Source organism: Nerophis ophidion, linkage group LG04 (genome assembly GCF_033978795.1).
Source record: "Nerophis ophidion isolate RoL-2023_Sa linkage group LG04, RoL_Noph_v1.0, whole genome shotgun sequence".
In the NCBI taxonomy this organism is placed as follows: domain Eukaryota; kingdom Metazoa; phylum Chordata; class Actinopteri; order Syngnathiformes; family Syngnathidae; genus Nerophis; species Nerophis ophidion.
The window spans coordinates 6,401,612-6,421,642 of NC_084614.1; the positions used below are offsets into that span (position 1 = coordinate 6,401,612).

General features: G+C 40.4%; 1 protein-coding gene across 2 annotated transcripts in view; it reads right to left on the reverse strand.

The window, feature by feature from the left end:
* Positions 1 to 20,031, reverse strand: part of LOC133550799 (parafibromin) — a 61,205-nt gene that overhangs the window by 29,256 nt on the left and 11,918 nt on the right. For both annotated transcript variants that reach the window (XM_061896843.1, XM_061896844.1), the window contains exons 3-7: positions 19,344 to 19,413; positions 19,203 to 19,265; positions 19,079 to 19,131; positions 14,626 to 14,714; positions 3,007 to 3,220 (exon numbers count right to left, since the gene is read on the reverse strand). In XM_061896843.1, the coding sequence (XP_061752827.1) occupies positions 3,007 to 3,220; positions 14,626 to 14,714; positions 19,079 to 19,131; positions 19,203 to 19,265; positions 19,344 to 19,413 (489 nt within the window). The remainder of the gene's footprint in view (positions 1 to 3,006; positions 3,221 to 14,625; positions 14,715 to 19,078; positions 19,132 to 19,202; positions 19,266 to 19,343; positions 19,414 to 20,031) is intronic.

Sequence of the window (20,031 nt, forward strand, 5' to 3'; positions counted from 1 at the left end):
CCCTTTTAGGGGTCGCGGGGGGGCGCTGGCGCCTATCTTAGCTACAATTGGGCGGAAGGCGGGGTACACCCTGGACAAGTCGCCACCTCATCGCAAGGCCAACACAGATCGACAGACAACAATCACACACTAGGGCCAATTTAGTGTTGCCAATCAACCTATCCCCAGGTGCATGTTTTTGGAGGTAGGAGGAAGCCGGAGTACCCGGAGGGAACCCACGCATTCACGGGGAGAACATGCAAACTCCACACAGAAAGATCCCGAGCCTGGATTTGAACCCAGGACTGCAGGACTTTCGTATTGTGAGGCAGACGCACTAACCCCTCTGCCACCGTGAAGCCCATGTTTAAACATCTGTACTTTATTCTGTCAATCTATCCACACTTCACCTTCTACTTTATCGATGTTTACGTTTGTATGTTCGGTCTTGCAAACCTAAATAAAAGGTGATGTGTAAATAAACACATCTGGGGAAAGAAAACAATTCGAAAGAAGGATCATCATGCTGTTAACTATCTGCGCGGTTGCACACGCTGGAAAGGAGTAGCGAGGGGGCAGAATAATGAATTTATTGACAGTGCATTGTTAAAGCCGAAGTGATTACTTTGCAATTTAGTACCGTATTTTTCGGATTATAAGTCGCAGTTTTTTTCATAGTTTGGCCGGGGGTGCGATTTATACTCCGGAGCGACTTATGTGTGAAATTACTAAATGATAAATGATAAATGGGTTGTACTTGTATAGCGCTTTTCTACCTTCAAGGTACTCAAAGCGCTTTGACACTACTTCCACATTTACCCATTCACACACTGATGGAGGGAGCTGCCATGCAAGGCGCCAACCAGCAACCATCAGGAGCAAGGGTGAAGTGTCTTGCTCAGGACACAACGGACGTGACGAGGTTGGTTCTAGGTGGGATTTGAACCAGGGACCCTCGGGTTGCGCACGGCCACTCTCCCACTGCGCCACGCCGTCCCTTATTAACACATTACCGTAAAATACGAAATAATATTATTTATCTCATTTGCGCAAGATACGAAAAAAATGTCGGCAATCGTCACATACACGTCAACCAATAAGAATTCGGCGGGGGAGGGTCATGGAATGCTAACTGCTATATGCTACTGCCGTAGCTATTAAAATGGATCATTTCAACGTCGGCGGTAATTTATAAAAAGTGAGAAGGGCTGAGCAAAAATGGCAATCGTGTAGTGCAGATTACATGCTGGACGTAGTGAAATATGCAGCAGAAAAGGACAAGAGGAAGCGGCGCGTACCTTTGGAGTTGGCAGAGTTGTTTAGAAGCCACATCCAGGAAGAAGATTTCATGGGATTTATGGATTAGGAGTGAGAGATAGTTTGGTAAAGGTATAGCATGTTCTATATGTTATAGTTATTTGAATGACTCTTACCATAATATGTTAGGTTGCTTATTTATGCCTCATATAACCTACACTTATCCAGCCTGTTGTTCACTATTCTTTATTTATTTTAAAATCCCTTTCAAATGTCTATTCTTGCTGTTGGCTTTCATCAGATACATTTCCCACGAAAATGTGACTTATACTCCAGTTTTTTTCCTTCTTTATTATTCATTTTCAGCCGGAGCGATTTATAATCCGAAAAATACGATAAAGTCAGTCTTCAAGGAATGGAACCTTTCCGTGTCCGGCCCCTGAGTCCTTGGGCCCTTGAAATTGCAGCCCTCTTCATTATGTTGTTGAATAGACCTTGTACACGGTCTGAGATGATAAACCTACACACATTTCTGACGTATGCTCAGTTTTGAGAGTGCTGAAGCCCTTAAGAAGGTTTGCGTTGGCAGAATAACAACATTATCGATAAAAAGTAATTATACGAAGTATTTAAATCAGGGGCGCTCACACTTTTTCTGCAGGTGAACTAATTTTCAATGGACCAAGTCGAGGAGATCTACCTCATTCCCTATTTATAATTTATATCTATTTATTTATGAAAGAGACATTTTTGTTAACAAGGTAATGGTGTTTAATGATAATACAAGCATGTGTAACACACAGATTCCTTTCTTTCATGAAGACAAGAATATAAGTTGGTGTATTACCTGATTCTGATGACTTGCATTGATTGGAATTAGACAGTGGTGCTGATAACGTCCGCATTTTCAAATGGAGGAAAAAAAAAGTCCTCCTTTCTGTCCAATACCACATGAAAGTGGTTGGATTTGGCATCTCATTTGTCGTTTTTAAAGACTTTGTTATGAGAGTAGCATATATGTGTGTGGCCCTTTAATGTCTGGCAGCAGGTGAGTGACGTCAGTGAGTGTGCGGGTGGGCAAGCAAGTGAGAAAGCGGTCGCCGAGGGCGGGGGAGAAATACATTGGCATCAAACTCCGGAGCTTGCTAGCTTGTGCACGCTAGCTTTCTGAGACTCTTATTTTGTTAGCGCAGGCAGGATGAAACAGGTCTTTTATGGTGAAGACAGGAACTGTGCAGTCGGTCTTTAGAGTTTTGACAGTAGGTACGGAGTCTCTAGAAATAAAACGTGTTTCTCTGCGTCCGCCCTGTTAGTGATTTTTTTCTTAAATATGAGCTCGCAGCAGCCAGCGTCATCTCACAAGATCCTCGGGTGCCGAGAATGTCAAACAACTGACGAAAGTGAAGTCTTGGTATGATTGATGATTGCTCATTTTTATGTCTATTTTTTAATGCCTGGCTTGAGATCGACTGACACACCCTCCGAGATCGACCAGTCGATCGCGATCGACGTAATGGGCACCCCTGATTTAAATATATCAAGTGGGTCAGATTATTCAAATAGATATTGTCTTTCATGTACAACATGTATTTTTCTGGATGTCACTGGTAAAAGTTGATTTGCTACCAAGTGTAATGTAGAAAAAACCCTGCCATCTACAGGCATATTAGGGCTTTTCTATTTTCCTGTTAGTCTAGTTATGTCACTAAGCTTGAACCCTAGGACTTATGTGGGCTCCGGAATACAGGTACAATCAGGTAGTGGACTAACCTTCCCAGTGCTCTGGAGAATGGTTGTCCTGGTCCTCCATACTCTCTCCCTGCTGACAATGTCTCTGGTCACGTCCACTTCTGCATCCACAAAGCTTCTCTGTTTCACAGTTATGTCGTCATCCAAGTCGGTTTTGATGGTGGAGCGTTTCTTGGCCATGATCTTGGCTTTGATGGCGGCGATCTTCTCCACGGACATGGCCTCGGACAGAGATCTGCAGGGGCAGGAAGCGGACCGTTGGCATTGCTGATAGAACCCATGTCTGCCCAACCATCGAGCATAACATTACCTCATTTTTAAGTCAGTCTACGGCGAAAAACATGCTGTTCAGATGTTGGTCTTAGTCTAAACCACTCTCTCAAACAAGGGATTCTCAAACAAGACTTGAAATCTGCACAAAACTCTCCATTGTTTTCATACCTTCAACCCAAAGGTTTACTCAGACCGTCACATAGAATAATGGTGCGTTCCATTTACCTCGGAAATCCTAGGAGGCAATGACATCACAGCCCAGTTGTAAGTGTTCCAGACCTATCCATCCATCCATCATCTTCCGCTTATCCGAGGTCGGGTCGCGAGGGCAACAGCCTAAGCAGGGAAACCCAGACTTCCCTCTCCCCAGCCACTTCGTCTAGCTCTTCCCGGGGGATCCCGAGGCGTTCCAAGGCCAGCCGGGAGACATAGTCTTCCCAACGTGTCCTGGGTCTTCCCCGTGGCCTCCTACCGGTTGGACGTGCCCTAAACACCTCCCTAGGGAGGCGTTCGGGTGGCATCCTGACCAGATGCCCGAACCACCTCATCTGGCTCCTCTCGAAGTGAAGGAGCAGCGGCTTTACTTTGGAGTTCCCCCCGGATGGCAGAGCTTCTCACCCTATCTCTAAGGGAGAGACCTGGAAACTCATTTCGGCCGCTTGTACCTGTGATCTTATCCTTTCGGTCATGACCCAAAGTGAAGTGAAGTGAATTATATTTATATAGCGCTTTTCTCAAGTGACTCAAAGCGCTTTACATAGTGACACCCAATATCTAAGTTACATTTAAACCAGTGTGGGTGGCACTGGGAGCAGGTGGGTAAAGTTTCTTGCCCAAGGACACAACGGCAGTAACTAGGATGGCACAAGCGGGAATCGAACCTGCAACCCTCAAGTTGCTGGCACGGCCACTCTACCAAACGAGCTATGCCGCCCCTCATGACCATAGGTGAGGATAGGTGTCCCAATGATCCTAGGAGCTATGTTGTGTCCGGAGGCATAAAGCCCCCTGGTAGGGTCTCCCAAGGAAAACAGGTTCTAGGTGAGGGATCAGACAAAGAGCAGCTCGAAGACCTCTATGAAGAAGAAAAAGTATGGACCCAGATTTCCCTCGCCCGGACGCGGGTCACCGGGGCCCCCCTCTGGAGCCAGGCCCGGAGGTGGGGCACGATGGCGAGCGCCCTGTTCCCATGGGGCCCGGCCGGGCACAGCCCGAAGAGGCAACGTGGGTCACCCCTCCAATGGGCTCACCACCCATAGCAGGGGCCATAGAGGTCGGGTGCAATGTGAGCTGGGCGGCAGCCGAAGGCAGGGCACTTGGCGGTCCGATCCTCGGCTACAGAAGCTAGCTCTTGGGACGTGGAACGTCACGTCACTGGGGGGGGGAAAGAGCCTGAGCTAGTGCGCGAAGTCGAGAAATTCCGGCTGGATATAGTCGGACTCACTTCGAGAGGGTTCCAGACCTAAGATGGCCAAAATCTATTCTTGGCCTCGCCTTGTCGTAATACATTGGAGAAGATGCACTCTTTCTGGATGAAGAGGAAAGCCATGCTATTGCTGGCCGTGACAAAAATACGGTGTTTACACGACAGTAGCAAAAAAAACTCATGAGAAATGCTAATAATGCATATTATAGAACAGGGGTCGGGAAGATTTTTGGCTGAGAGAGCCATGAAACCAAATATTTTAAATTGTATTTCCATGAGAGCCATATAATATTTTTTAACAGTGAATAGAACTAAATGTGTGCATTTTTAAGAAATACCAACATTTTTAGACTATGATAAGTCTCTTATTCTTTTTAATCAATCAATCAATCAATCAATGTTTATTTATATAGGCCCAAATCACAAATGTCTCAAAGGACTGCACAAATCATTACGACTACGACATCCTCGGAAGAACCCACAAATCAGTGGGTTCAGAATAACAATGTTATTCTGAAGCTAACCAATAATAAATCAAATACTTCTTACCATTAATGCAACTTCTTGAACAGGTGCAGTAGAAAACGGACGGATGGATTAAAATGCATGAGAATGTTTTATATTTTGAACATTATTTTTAACACTGTGATTACCAGCGGAATTATTCATTACTTATCGTGTTAAGCAATGTCAGCTAAGATTTATCTGAGAGCCAGATGCAGTCATCAAAAGAGCCATAGGTTCACCTCCTGGTACCCCAGCACCTCCAAAACCCTCAAATCTAGACTCCAAACATCCCAGAATAAGCTAATCCGGTTACTTTTAGACCTCCACCCCAGATCACACCTCAATCCAACCCACTTCTCCAAAGTGGGCTGGCTCAGGGTGGAGGACAGAGTAAAACAACTTGCACTGAGCCTGGTCTATAAAATCCGCTACACCTCCTTGATACCGAAGTACATGTCAAACTACTTCCTTAACGTAAATGACCGCCATAACCACAACACCAGGGGGAGCTCCACAAACCACGTTAAACCCAGATTCTGATCTAACAAAGATCTTAACTCATTCTCTTTCTATGCCACATCAATGTTGAATGCACTCCCAACAGGTATAAAAGTAAGTGCATCTCTATATTCCTTCAAAACCGCTCTAAAACAACACCTCCAGGCAACTTCAACCCTTTACTAATACCCTCCTCCATTCACATCCCATCTCCCCGGATTATAAACAACTCAAATGTACTTCTAATGTATATACTTGTTCTTATGCTATGTGAACTCACTATGTTCTCTGCTGGCTGTACATATCCTACTAAGTAAGACCTACACTGTTTCAATGTCCACATTTCTCTGTTGATGCAATTGTTGATGACCGAAGTTCTGATATCAACCAAAGCTCCTCATCCCACCCCCCGTATTGTAAATAATGTCAATAATTAAATGTATATACTATGATGATTAACTTGTGTGATGACTGTATTATGTTGATAGTATATATTTGTACCATGAATTGATTAACGTGGACCCCGACTTAAACAAGTTGAAAAACTTATTCGGGTGTTACCATTTAGTGGTCAATTGTACGGAATATGTACTGTACTGTGCAATCTACTAATAAAAGTATCAATCAATCAATCAATCAATCAATACCCCTGTTATAGAAGCTTATGGTCAGCATTCAGAGCAGCCACCTTGGAAGCCAACTGGTGAGAATGCAAATCCACCATCTAGAAATTGCTCTTAAATTCCCACTTCCCAGTCCAAATGGAACACACCTTTACATGTGGATTTTAATTCCAATTGTTCATCGTTATTTTTGGAGGGACTCGGACTGCACCTATTTTTCGTTTTCTTGAATCGATGAATCTATCGATTATGTTTTCGATGAATCTGTAGGAGGGCAAGTATATATTCGAGACAATACCGCCATACCGGTATCTTTTGACGGGCCTTTTTTTACGGCCGTTTGCGCTTCTCTTTGCCGCACAGGGCATTTTCTTGGCTTCGACCTGGCGCGCACCTAGGCTTCTCTGACACACAATGGCCGCTTGGATGAAAATCTATCACCACCACCGGAGTTGTAAAAATACAACTACGACAACTTCAGATTGTTTTGTCTGCTTGACTTCGACCCAAAAAGTACAACAAGCCCGTTGTGAAAATGCGCATGTCACAATTAATCCTCCTGACAAAACACTTTAAAATTGTGAGGGAAAAAAACTGAAGAACACAATGAACTTAGACTTCATCTCAGCCCATCTATGCTAAAGCAGAAATACAAACTCTTCTATGCATCAACGACCTCAGTTGTCATTTCCACATATGAATCCTGTGCCAAGTCAACAAAAAGGAGGTCGCAACTATTCAAGAGTACTCTGGGCATTGATCGGCAAATACAAACTGTGCAATGTGTGAAGAAGAACAAGGTCAAAGACTGACACTATTGCACAAAAGACAATCATTTATCAATCTGCAGGCTCTCTTGAAGCTAGGTTATCAATTGTAATTTTAGGTTGGGTGGAGGGAGAGGAGTCACATCCCTGCTTTACAGGGACACAAATTGGTATGTCAGACTCAGCCCTGTCTTGGTTTAACTCTTATCTTACTGATAGGATGCAGTGCGTCTCCCATAACAGTGTGACCTCGGACTATGTTAAGGTAACGTGTGGAGTTCCCCAGGGTTCGGTCCTTGGCCCTGTACTCTCCAGCATCTACATGCTGCCGCTAGGTGACGTCATACGCAAATACAGTATTAGCTTTCACTGCTATGCTGATGACACCCAACTCTACATGCCCCTAAAGCTGACCAACACGCCGGATTGTAGTCAGTTGGAAGCGTGTCTTAATGAAATTAAACAATGGATGTCCGCTAACTTTTTGCAACTTAACGCCAAAAAAACGGAAATGCTGATTATCGGTCCTGCTAGACACCGACCTCTATTTAATAATACAACTTTAACATTTGACAACCAAATAATAAAACAGGGTGACTCGGTAAAAAATATGGGTATTATCTTCCACCCAACTCTCTCCTTTGAGTCACACATTAAAAGCGTTACTAAAACGGCCTTCTTTCATCTCCGTAATATCGCTAAAATTCGCTCCATTTTGTCCACTAAAGACGCCGAGATCATTATCCATGCGTTTGTTACGTCTCGTCTCGATTACTGTAACGTATTATTTTCGGGTCTCCCCATGTCTAGCATTAAAAGATTACAGTTGGTACAAAATGCGGTTGCTAGACTTTTGACAAGAACAAGAAAGTTTGATCACATTACGCCTGTACTGTATATACCTTTATATACATATATACGTACATATATACCTATACTGTATATACCTTTATATACATATATACATACCTATACTGGCTCACCTGCACTGGCTTCCTGTGCACTTAAGATGTGACTTTAAGGTTTTACTACTTACGTATAAAATACTACACGGTCTAGCTCCATCCTATCTTGCCGATTGTATTGTACCATATGTCCCGGCAAGAAATCTGCGTTCAAAAGACTCCGGCTTATTAGTGATTCCTAGAGCCCAAAAAAAGTCTGCGGGCTATAGAGCGTTTTCCGTTCGGGCTCCAGTACTCTGGAATGCCCTCCCGGTAACAGTTCGAGATGCTACCTCAGTAGAAGCATTTAAGTCTCACCTTAAAACTCATCTGTATACTCTAGCCTTTAAATAGACCTTTTTAGACCAGTTGATCTGCCGCTTCTTTTCTTTCTCCTATGTCCCCCCTTCCCTTGTGGAGGGGGTCCGGTCCGATGACCATGGATGAAGTACTGGCTGTCCAGAGTCGAGACCCAGGATGGACCGCTCGCCTGTATCGATTGGGGACATCTCTACACTGCTGATCCGCCTCCGCTTGAGATGGTCTCCTGTGGACGGGACTCTCGCTGCTGTCTTGGATCCGCTTTGGACTGAACTCTCGCGGCTGTGTTGGAGCCACTATGGATTGAACTTTCACAGTATCATGTTAGACCCGCTCGACATCCATTGCTTTCGGTCCCCTAAAGGGGGGGGGGGGTTGCCCACATCTGAGGTCCTCTCCAAGGTTTCTCATAGTCAGCATTGTCACTGGCGTCCCACTGGATGTGAATTCTCCCTGCCCACTGGGTGTGAGTTTTCCTTGCCCTTTTGTGGGTTCTTCCGAGGATGTTGTAGTCGTAATGATATGTGCAGTCCTTTGAGACATTTGTGATTTGGGGCTATATAAATAAACATTGATTGATTGATTGATTTAGTGTACTCTTCCATAGTATACTAAAGGAGGGCCTTTATTTGAATTACTATTGCGACATCCAGTGGACACATTGAGAACTGCAGTTTCTTGCATTTAAAAATGCAGCTCTTTTTTTTACACTTGGCAAACTCCGGGCATGTGATCTGAACTTCATGAAAAAAAGAGTGAAAATAAGCCGGGGGGTCTGGGGCCAAGCTTCCATTTTTAACTTCATCATTTCTAATGGAAAACCCTACTTTTCATCACCGGATTATCAACAAGCGTAGATGTTGGCAGGTATGGCAAAGAGACGGATCAACATTTCAACACACATTGGAGGTGGGGGGAAAAAAAAACAAAGAAAAACTGAAAATACTTTTTTATATTTTTACAGAGCTAAAAAAAAGAGGGATTTTCGACTATAGATGCAAAAATGCCATGCCTGAAACTGCATTAAACCTGATCCCACCCGCAGGCCGCAGGTTTGACCCCCCTGACCTAATAGCTAGCTAACATGGGAAAAATGAATCAACAATATAATTCTATATACATTGACTTTATTAGAGTGCTAAAACTAATCAATAGTCAATACACCCGTGTGCTGCTTTTAAACATCACAAAACTATTTTTAAATGTTCAAGTTTTCAGCTCTTTGTCTTTTCCTTTCTTTTATGCTAGTTACTGAGCACATGCTTCAAAACCCTTCAGCTGCAGAGGTGGGTAGTAACGCGCTACATTTACTCCGTTACAATTACTTGAGTAACTTTTGGGATAAATTGTACTTCTACAAGTAGTTTTTATGCAACATACTTTTACTTGAGTATATTTGTAGAGAAGAAACGCTACTTTTACTCCGTTCCATTTATCTACATTCAGCTCGCTACTCGCTACTTTTTTTTTAATCGATCTATTAATGTTTGTTTTAGTTTATGACGGAGCTTCAAGCCTGCGTTTCACCAATCACATGCAGTCACTGGTGACGTTGGACCAATCAAACAGAGCCAGCCGGTCACATGACCCGACTTAAACAAGTTCAAGAACGTATTGGGGTGTTACCATTTAGTGGTCAATTGTACGGAATATGTACTGTACTGTGCAATCTACTAAGAAAAGTTTCAATCAATCAAGAGTGTAAAGGAAAAAAAGACACTTTTTATTTCAACCATACTTCCTGTCAAAAGCCTAAAGACTGATCGCACAGTTCCTGTCTTCACAATAAAAGTGCCGCTCCATCGCGCCTGCGCTAACAAAATAAGAGTCTCCCAAAGCCAGCGCAAACAAGCTAGCAAACTACGGAGTTTGCCGCCAATGTATTTCTTGTAAAGTCTATAAAAACAAATATGGAAGCTGGACAGATAAGATGCCAAAAACCAACGACTTTCATGTGGTATTAGACAGAAAAGAGGAACTTTTTTTCTCCTCCATTTGAAAACATGGACGTCTGATTCCAATCAATGCAAGTCATCAGAATCAGGTAATACACCAACTTATATTCTTGTCTTCATGAAAGATAGGAATCTATGTGTTAAACATGCATGTATATTCATTAAAACACCTTCAACGTGTCAACAAAAACGGCAAAATAAATACATATGAATGATATACTGTATATATAAATGTATATATATATATATATATATACATATATATATATGATTTGTGTGTGTATGTATGATATGTGTGTGTATGTATATATGAGGTGGATCACCTCGACTTGGTCATTTACTAAGTAATTGGTAAACGTTGAAAAACGTATTGGGGTGTTACCATTTAGTGGTAAATTGTACGGAATATGTGCTATACTGTGCAATCTACTAATACAAGTTTCAATCAATCAATCAATCGATGAATGCCTACTGAGCCTATGTTAAGTTATTGTGGCTCAATTTGCCCTAATTATTTTATTTTAATGTATTATTATTTAATATATATTATTGTTTTAGTTGCTTAAGAGATATTCCTGGCTATGAATTTGCTCATTGCTATTTTGATGTTTTTGTGCATTACTTGTTGCCGTAATTAAACAAACAGGTTACTCATCAGTTACTCAGTACTTGAGTAGTTTTTTTTCTACTAATACAAGTTTTAATCAATCAATCAATCCATCAAATCAATGAATGCCTACTGAGGCTATGATGCTGTTAAGTTATTGTGGCTCAATGTGCCATTTTTTAAATTTTATTTCAATGTACTATTATTTAATATATATTATTGTTTTAGTTGCTTAAGAGATATTCCTGGCTCTAAATTTGCTCGTTGCTATTTTGATGTTTTTGTGCATTATTTGTTGCCGTAATCAGGTTACTCATCAGTTACTCAGTACTTGAGTAGTTTTTTCACAACATATTTTTTACTTTTACTCAAGTAAATATTTGGGTGACTACTCCTTACTTTTACTTGAGTAATAAATCTCTAAAGTAACTGTACTCTTACTTGAGTACAATTTCTGGCTACTCTACCCACTTCTGTTCAGCTGTATTTCAAAGTCATAAAAAGTAGTAAATATGTTTATAAGTGGACTCGTTGACTAAGGGTTAAAATAGTGTTTTGTTGCAGTCCTACTCGACTTAAGACAGCCTTCAGCACCTAACTACAGGTTTTGTTTAAGAAGACAGATACTGGAGTGGAAATATCAGTTCTGCTCCAAGATTGGAACAATGAATTACCCCCCAAAAACATTTTTTTTTCTAAGTAGAAACCTTGATCACCTACCTAGGTTCCATTCCAGAGGCTAATCTTTCCTGTGATAAAATGGCAACCAAGGTGATCAAATAGGTCAACCAAAGAACGAAATTCCTCTACAGAATCTCCTCTCTGGTCAACAAAAGCACCTTGAGGATTCTAGCGGGAACTCTCATTCAACCCTTCTTCGATTACGCTTGCACCTCCAAAACCCTCAAATCTAGACTCCAAACATCCCAGAATAAGCTAGTCCGGTTACTTTTAGACCTCCACCCCAGATCACACCTCAATCCAACCCACTTCTCCAAAGTGGGCTGGCTCAGGGTGGAGGACAGAGTAAAACAACTTGCACTGAGCCTGGTCTATAAAATCCGCTACACCTCCTTGATACCGAAGTACAAGTCAAACTACTTCCTTAACGTAAATGACCAACATAACCACAACACCAGGGGGAGCTCCACAAACCACGTTAAACCCAGATTCCGATCTAACAAAGGTCTTAACTCATTCTCTTTCTATGCCACATCAATGTGGAATGCACTCCCAACAGGTGTAAAAGTAAGTGCATCTCTATATTCCTTCAAAACCGCTCTAAAACAACACCTCCAGGCAACTTCAACACTTTACTAATACCCTCCTCCATTCACATCCCATCTCCCCGGATAATAAACAACTCAAATGTACTTCTAATGTATATACTTGTTCTTATGCTATGTGAACTCACTATGTTCTCTGCTGGCTGTACATATCCTACTAAATAAGACCTACACTGTTTCAATGTCCACATTTTTCTGTTGATGCAATTGTTGATGACTGAACTATGCTGATATCAACCAAAGCTCCTCGTCCCACCCCCGGATTGTAAATAATTCAATGTACATAATATGATGATTAACTTGTGTGATGACTGTATTATGTTGATAGTATATATTTGTACCATGAATTGATTAACGTGGACCCCGACTTAAACAAGTTGAAAAACTTATTGGGGTGTTACCATTTAGTGGTCAATTGTACGGAATATGTACTGAACTGTGCAATCTACTAATAAAAGTATCAATCAATCAATCAATGAAAGAACGCACCTTGAAATGGTCTGACCAGAGATTGAAATACTCTGACCTAAAAGGGAACTGCTCTTTTTTTGGAATGTTAAATCATTCACAAGACAAGAACACGTGTGTGTGGTTTTCTACTGCATTCTAAATGGTAAATACATGTTATCAAAAGTCAGTTTACACGAGTCTGCTGATGAAGTGCAGTAAAAGACCTCCATACAAACCCCGTTTCCATATGAGTTGGGAAATTGTGTTAAAATGTAAATATAAACGGAATACAATGATTTGCAAATCCTTTTCAAGCCATATTCAGTTGAATATGCTACAAAGACAACATATTTGATGTTCAAACTCATAAACATTTTTTTTATGCAAATAATCATTAACTTTAGAATTTGATGCCAGCAACATGTGACAAAGAAGTTGGGAAAGGTGGCAATAAATACTGATAAAGTTGAGGAATGCTCATCAAACACTTATTTGGAACATCCCACAGGTGTGCAGGCTAATTGGGAACAGGTGGGTGCCATGATTGGGTATAAAAACAGCTTCCCAAAAAATGCTCAGTCTTTCACAAGAAAGGATGGGAAAAGGTACACCCCTTTGCCCACAACTGCGTGAGCAAATAGTCAAACAGTTTAAGAACAACCTTTCTCAAAGTGCAATTGCAAAAAATGTAGGGATTTCAACATCTACGCTCCATAATATCATCAAAAGGTTCAGAGAATCTGGAGGAATCACTCCACGTAAGCGGCATGGCCGGAAACCAACATTGAATGACCGTGACCTTCCATCCCTGTATCAAAAACCGACATCAATCTCCAAAGGATATCACCACATGGGCTCAGGAACACTTCACAAAACCACTGTCACTAAATACAGTTGGTCGCTACATCTGTAAGTGCAAGTTAGAGTTCTACTATGCAAAGCGAAAGCCATTTATCAACAACATCCAGAAAGGTCCCCAGCTTCTCTGGGCCCGAGATCACCTAAGATGGACTGACGCAAAGTGGAAAAGTGTTCTGTCTCTGGGCCCGAGATCACCTAAGATGGACTGACGCAAAGTGGAAAAGTGTTCTGTGGTCTGACGAGTCCACATTTCAAATTGTTTTTAGAAATATTCCACATGGTGTCATCCGGACCAAAGGGGAAGCGAACCATCCAGACTTTTATCGACGTAAAGTGTAAAAGCCAGCATGTGTGATGGTATGGGGGTGCATTAGTGCCCAAGGCATGGGTAACTTACACATCTGTGAAGGCACCATTAATGCTGAAAGGTCCATTCAGGTTTTGGAACAACATATGCTGCTATCTAAGCGCCGTCTTTTTCATGGACGCCCCTGCTTATTTCAGCAAGACAATGCCAAGCCACATTCAGCACGTGTTACAACAGCGTGGCTTCGTAAAAAAAAAGAGCGCGGGTACTTTCCTGGCAAGCCTGCAGTCCAGACCTGTCTCCCATGGAAAATGTGTGGTGCATTATGAAGCGTAAAATAGGACAGTGGAGACCCCGGACTGTTGAAGGACTGAAGCTCTACATAAAACAAGAATGGGAAAGAATTCCACTTTCAAAGCTTCAACAATTAGTTTTCTCAGTTCCCAAACGTTTATTGAGTGTTGTTAAAAGAAAAGGTGATGTAACAGCGGTGAACATGCCCTTTCCCAACTACTTTGGCACGTGTTGCAGCCATGAAATTCTAAGTTAATTATTATTTCCCAAAGTTTGAACATCAAATATTTTGTCTTTGTAGTGCATTCAAATGAATATGGGTTGAAAAAGGATTTACAAATCTTTGTATTCTGTTTATATTTACATCTAACACAATTTCCCAACTCATATGGAAACGGGGTTTGTACTAAAGGGTGTCGGTGTGGAGGAGAATGTTGCTAAATACGTGACTGACAACATTGCATCTATGTAGACAAGACCCAAGTCTGCTATGATGCTTGACAGAGAAGACAGAAGTCTACCTGATCTGGTCGGTCTGTACGATGCCCTCCTTGTGGCCCTCCAGACGAGCAGCCAGACGCTCTTTGTCCAGGCGCACTCGCTCCTCATCCTGAAGGTTACAACACAACATTTGCATGTGAATGACATGATTGTCCCACTGTGCATGCTTTCATTGCCACAATGACAATAAACCACCTGAGAAAACACCTGGCTCCACAACATTACAATTCAGTAACATAATAGGTCGACGTATTCATCAAAACAAGGTAGAAGTTTTACTCAACTGTATTTACATTTTTGTCCACTGTCTGCTATACCACTACGAGCATGGTATCACGATACTAATGAATCACAACCAGTATTATACTCCGTTCGAAATGTACCGTTTCCCCCTTGTTTATTTCTTGAACGCATACGCACAGAGTACTTACAAGCAGACACAGTGTGTAGACAGAAAAGCAGAGGAGCATGTTGGGCAGCGCACACACACAGAGTACTTACAAGCAGACACAGTGTGTAGACAGAAAAGGGAGAATGGACGCATTTGGTGTAAAAAGTCAAGATAAAGGTGAAGTTATAACACTGAACCACCCTCGGGAAGAGCTGTTTTAACACATGGCTGTCTAGTTTTGGCTACTTCTAAATCGCTAATCCTCGTCTCCATGGCGACGGATAAAGTAAGGTTCTTACAAGTATTGCTATCACTGGAGGATGAGGAATAGCTAAACATGCTTGACTACACACCGTAGCTCACCGGCGTCACAATGTAAACAAACACCATGGGTGGATCTACACCTGACATCCACTGTAATGATACCAAGTACAAGAGCGTATCTAGTTGATACTACTATGATTACATCCATCTTTTTTTTTCCAAATGTATATTATGTTTATAAAGTCAGTAAATACGTCCCTGGACAGAGGAAGACTTTGAATATGACCAATGTACGATCCTGTTACTACATGGTATCGGATCGACTCCTAAATGTGTGGTATCATCCAAAAGTAATGTAGAGTATCAAAGAAGAGAAGAATGAGTGATTATTACATTTGAACAGAAGTGTAGATAGAACATGTTAAAACAGAAAACAGTGCGACACCTACCCTTTACATCAGTATTTATTAACCATATTACTATTGCTTTATTTGATATTTTACTCTATTGTATGATCCTGTAACTACTTGGTATCGGATCCATACCTAAAAGTGTGGTATCATCTAAAAGTAATGTAGAGTATCAAAGAAGAGAAAAATGAGTGATTATTACATTTGAACAGAAGTGTAGATAGAACATGTTCAAACAGAAAACAGTGCGACACCTACCCTTTACATCAGTATTTATTAACCATATTATTATTGCTTTATTTGATATTTTACTCTATTGTATGATCCTGTAACTACTTGGTATCGGATCCATACCTAATAGTGTGGTATCATCCAAAACTAATGTAGAGTATCAAAGAAGAGAAGAATAAGTGATTATTACATTTGAACAGAAGTGTAGATAGAACATGTTAAAACAGAAAACAGTGCGACACCTACCCTTTACATCAGTATTTATTAATCATATTATTATTGCTTTATTTGATATTTTACTCTATTGTATGATCCTGTAACTACTTGGTATCAGATCCATACCTAAAAGTGTGGTATCATTCAAAAGTAATGTAGAGTATCAAAGAAGAGAAGAATGAGTGATTATTACATTTGAACAGAAGTGTAGATAGAACATGTTCAAACAGAAAACAGTGCGACACCTACCCTTTACATCAGTATTTATTAACCATATTATTGCTTTATTTGATATTTTACTCTATTGTATGATCCTGTAACTACTTGGTATCGGATCCATACCTAATAGTGTGGTATCATCCAAAACTAATGTAGAGTACCAAAGAAGAGAAGAATGAGTGATTATTACATTTGAACAGAATTGTAGATAGAACATGTTAAAACAGAAAACAGTGTGACACCTACCCTTTACATCAGTATTTATTAACCATATTATTGCTTTATTTGATATTTTACTCTATTGTATGATCCTGTAACTACTTGGTATCAGATCCATACCTAAAAGTGTGGTATCATCCAAAACTAATGTAGAGTATAAAAGAAGAGAAGAATAAGTGATTATTACATTTGAACAGAAGTGTAGATAGAACATGTTAAAACAGAAAACAGTGCGACACCTACCCTTTACATCAGTATTTATTAATCATATTATTATTGCTTTATTTGATATTTTACTCTATTGTATGATCCTGTAACTACTTGGTATCAGATCCATACCTAAAAGTGTGGTATCATTCAAAAGTAATGTAGAGTATCAAAGAAGAGAAGAATGAGTGATTATTACATTTGAACAGAAGTGTAGATAGAACATGTTCAAACAGAAAACAGTGCGACACCTACCCTTTACATCAGTATTTATTAATCATATTATTATTGCTTTATTTGATATTTTACTCTATTGTATGATCCTGTAACTACTTGGTATCAGATCCATACCTAAAAGTGTGGTATCATTCAAAAGTAATGTAGAGTATCAAAGAAGAGAAGAATGAGTGATTATTACATTTGAACAGAAGTGTAGATAGAACATGTTCAAACAGAAAACAGTGTGACACCTACCCTTTACATCAGTATTTATTAACCATATTATTGCTTTATTTGATATTTTACTCTATTGTATGATCCTGTAACCACTTGGTATCAGATCCATACCTAAAAGTGTGGTATCATCCAAAACTAATGTAGAGTATAAAAGAAGAGAAGAATAAGTGATTATTACATTTGAACAGAAGTGTAGATAGAACATGTTAAAACAGAAAACAGGGCGACACCTACCCTTTACATCAGTATTTATTAACCATATTACTATTGCTTTATTTGATATTTTACTCTATTGTATGATTCTGTAACTACTTGGTATCGGATCCATACCTAATAGTGTGGTATCATCCAAAACTAATGCAGAGTATCAAAGAAGAGAAGAATAAGTGATTATTACGTTTGAACAGAAGTGTAGATAGAACATGTTAAAACAGAAAACAGTGCGACACCTACCCTTTACATCAGTATTTATTAACCATATTTTTTTTGGTTTATCTGGTATTATATTTGATTGTATAATCCTGTAACTACTTGGTATCGGATCGACACCTAAATGTGTGGTATCATCCAAAACTAATGTAGAGTATCAAAGAAGAGAAGAATGAGTGATTATTACATTTGAACAGAAGTGTAGATAGAACATGTTCAAACAGAAAACAGTGCGACACCTACCCTTTACATCAGTATTTATTAACCATATTTTTTTGGGTTTATCTGGTATTATATTTTATTGTATGATCCTGTAACTACTTGGTATCGGATCCATACTTAATAGTGTGGTATCATCCAAAACTAATGTAGAGTATCAAAGAAGAGAAGAAAAAGTGATTATTACATTTGAACAGAAGTGTAGATAGAACATGTTCAAACAGAAAGTGCGACACCTACCCTTTATATCAGTATTTATCAACCATATTATTGCTTTATTTGATATTTTACTTTATTGTATGATCCTGTAACTACTTGGTATCAGATCCATACTTAAAAGTGTGGTATCATCCAAAAGTAACGCAAAGTATCAAAGAAGAGAAGAATGAGTGATTATTACATTTGAACAGAAGTGTAGATAGAACATGTTAAAACAGAAAACAGTGCAACACCTACCCTTTACATCAGTATTTATTAACCATATTATTGCTTTATTTGATATTTTACTCTATTGTATGATCCTGTAACTACTTGGTATCAGATCCATACCTAAAAGTGTGGTATCATCCAAAACTAATGTAAAGTATCAAAGAAGAGAAGAATAAGTGATTATTACTTTTGAACAGAAGTGTACATGAAACATCTTAACCCAAAAAATAAGCAGATATTAACAGTAAATGAAAAGATTAATAATTCTTTTTTTTATAGTTTGTCCCTCATAATGTGTATAAAATAATAGGTGTATAAATGATACAATATGTTACTGCAGACTAATTAGGAGTCTTAGTTTGTTTACTTCCTAACTAAAGGTGATATAGTACTGAATGTGATTGATTGGTAGTATAGCGTACAACCCTGGTGGGAGCTAAAGAACATGAGGTCAGATATGGCAAGTTGAGCTAGTTTGACGCGGACCTCTACTAAATTAACTACTAAAAGGCCTTAGTGGACACGTGTGGACAGCGCCTTTTAGCTCTTAGTTCCACAATTGTGTACACTACTGAGTTGGGCCACTTATACTGCCATCTGGTGGTGGCAGAAGAGTATAACTTACAATGGAATTTGGGGAAAAAAAAGTGAAAAAATAAGAATTAGCCTGTCAGTACACATTTGTGTACTTATGGACTAAGTGCATCACATGAAAATATGATTCCAATAAGCAAAGAGAAATAAAAAAAAGCATGTAAACAAACAGCTCCAGTCTGTATTCACCTCGATCCTTGGTTTTTTGGCTTCCGAAGACACTTCATCAGCCGCTCTTTTGACTTAAGTGAGCAGATGAAAAGAGAGTCAGGACATAAGTGAGGTGAGGTGAGCAGGTTGAAGTGAAAGCTACCTTGTGTGGGTCTTTGCAGGCCTATTTCTATGGGTGCACTCCTGTCAATGCTGGTGGACGTGGCTGGGAACACACAACATGACCAAGTGTCAGGAGTGATGGGACATGAGGACATGAAGACATCCTGCTGGTGCTACTCACAGCTCTCGCCATTCAGGTAGGACAGCAGGCCCTTTCTGTCAGGTCTCCGGACAACAGGGATGTTTTCTGTCTGGGAAATAAACGCAACAGTGGAGAAGACGAAAAGTGGCAATCTGTGAAAAGGTCAGCGGTGTGGGATTATTTTACCCTACAAAACGAAAAAGATGAAGAGGTGGAGTGCAAAACATGCCACAATACAGTGGTAAAGTGGTGAGACATTTTAATACAACAAATTAAAAGATGTAAAAAGATTCCTTGGTGGTCGTCGATACAATTCAGGGACAATTTTATTCTTGCAACATTGATACAATCCAGAAGGATTCAGTGAGTGGAGATCAAATCAGTAACTTTAGAGGCAGTGTGAGGTGATAGTGGACACTGCTGTATTCCAGTGGAAGGGAGGGATCTTTTAATACTTGATGGAGTGCCAACACTCCGGGTTGGGGAGGAGACCCTGACCCAAGTGGAGGACTTCAAGTACCTCAGAGTCTTGTCCACCAGTATATGGTGAGGTGGACAGGCGTCTTCAGTAATGTGGACGCTGTATCCAACCCTTGTGGTGGAGGAGGAGCTGAGCCGGAAGGCAAAGCTCTCAATTTACCGGCCGATCTACGTTCCCATCCTCACCTATGGTCATGAGCTTTGGGTTATGACCGGAAAGACAAGATCACGGGTACAGGCGGCCCAA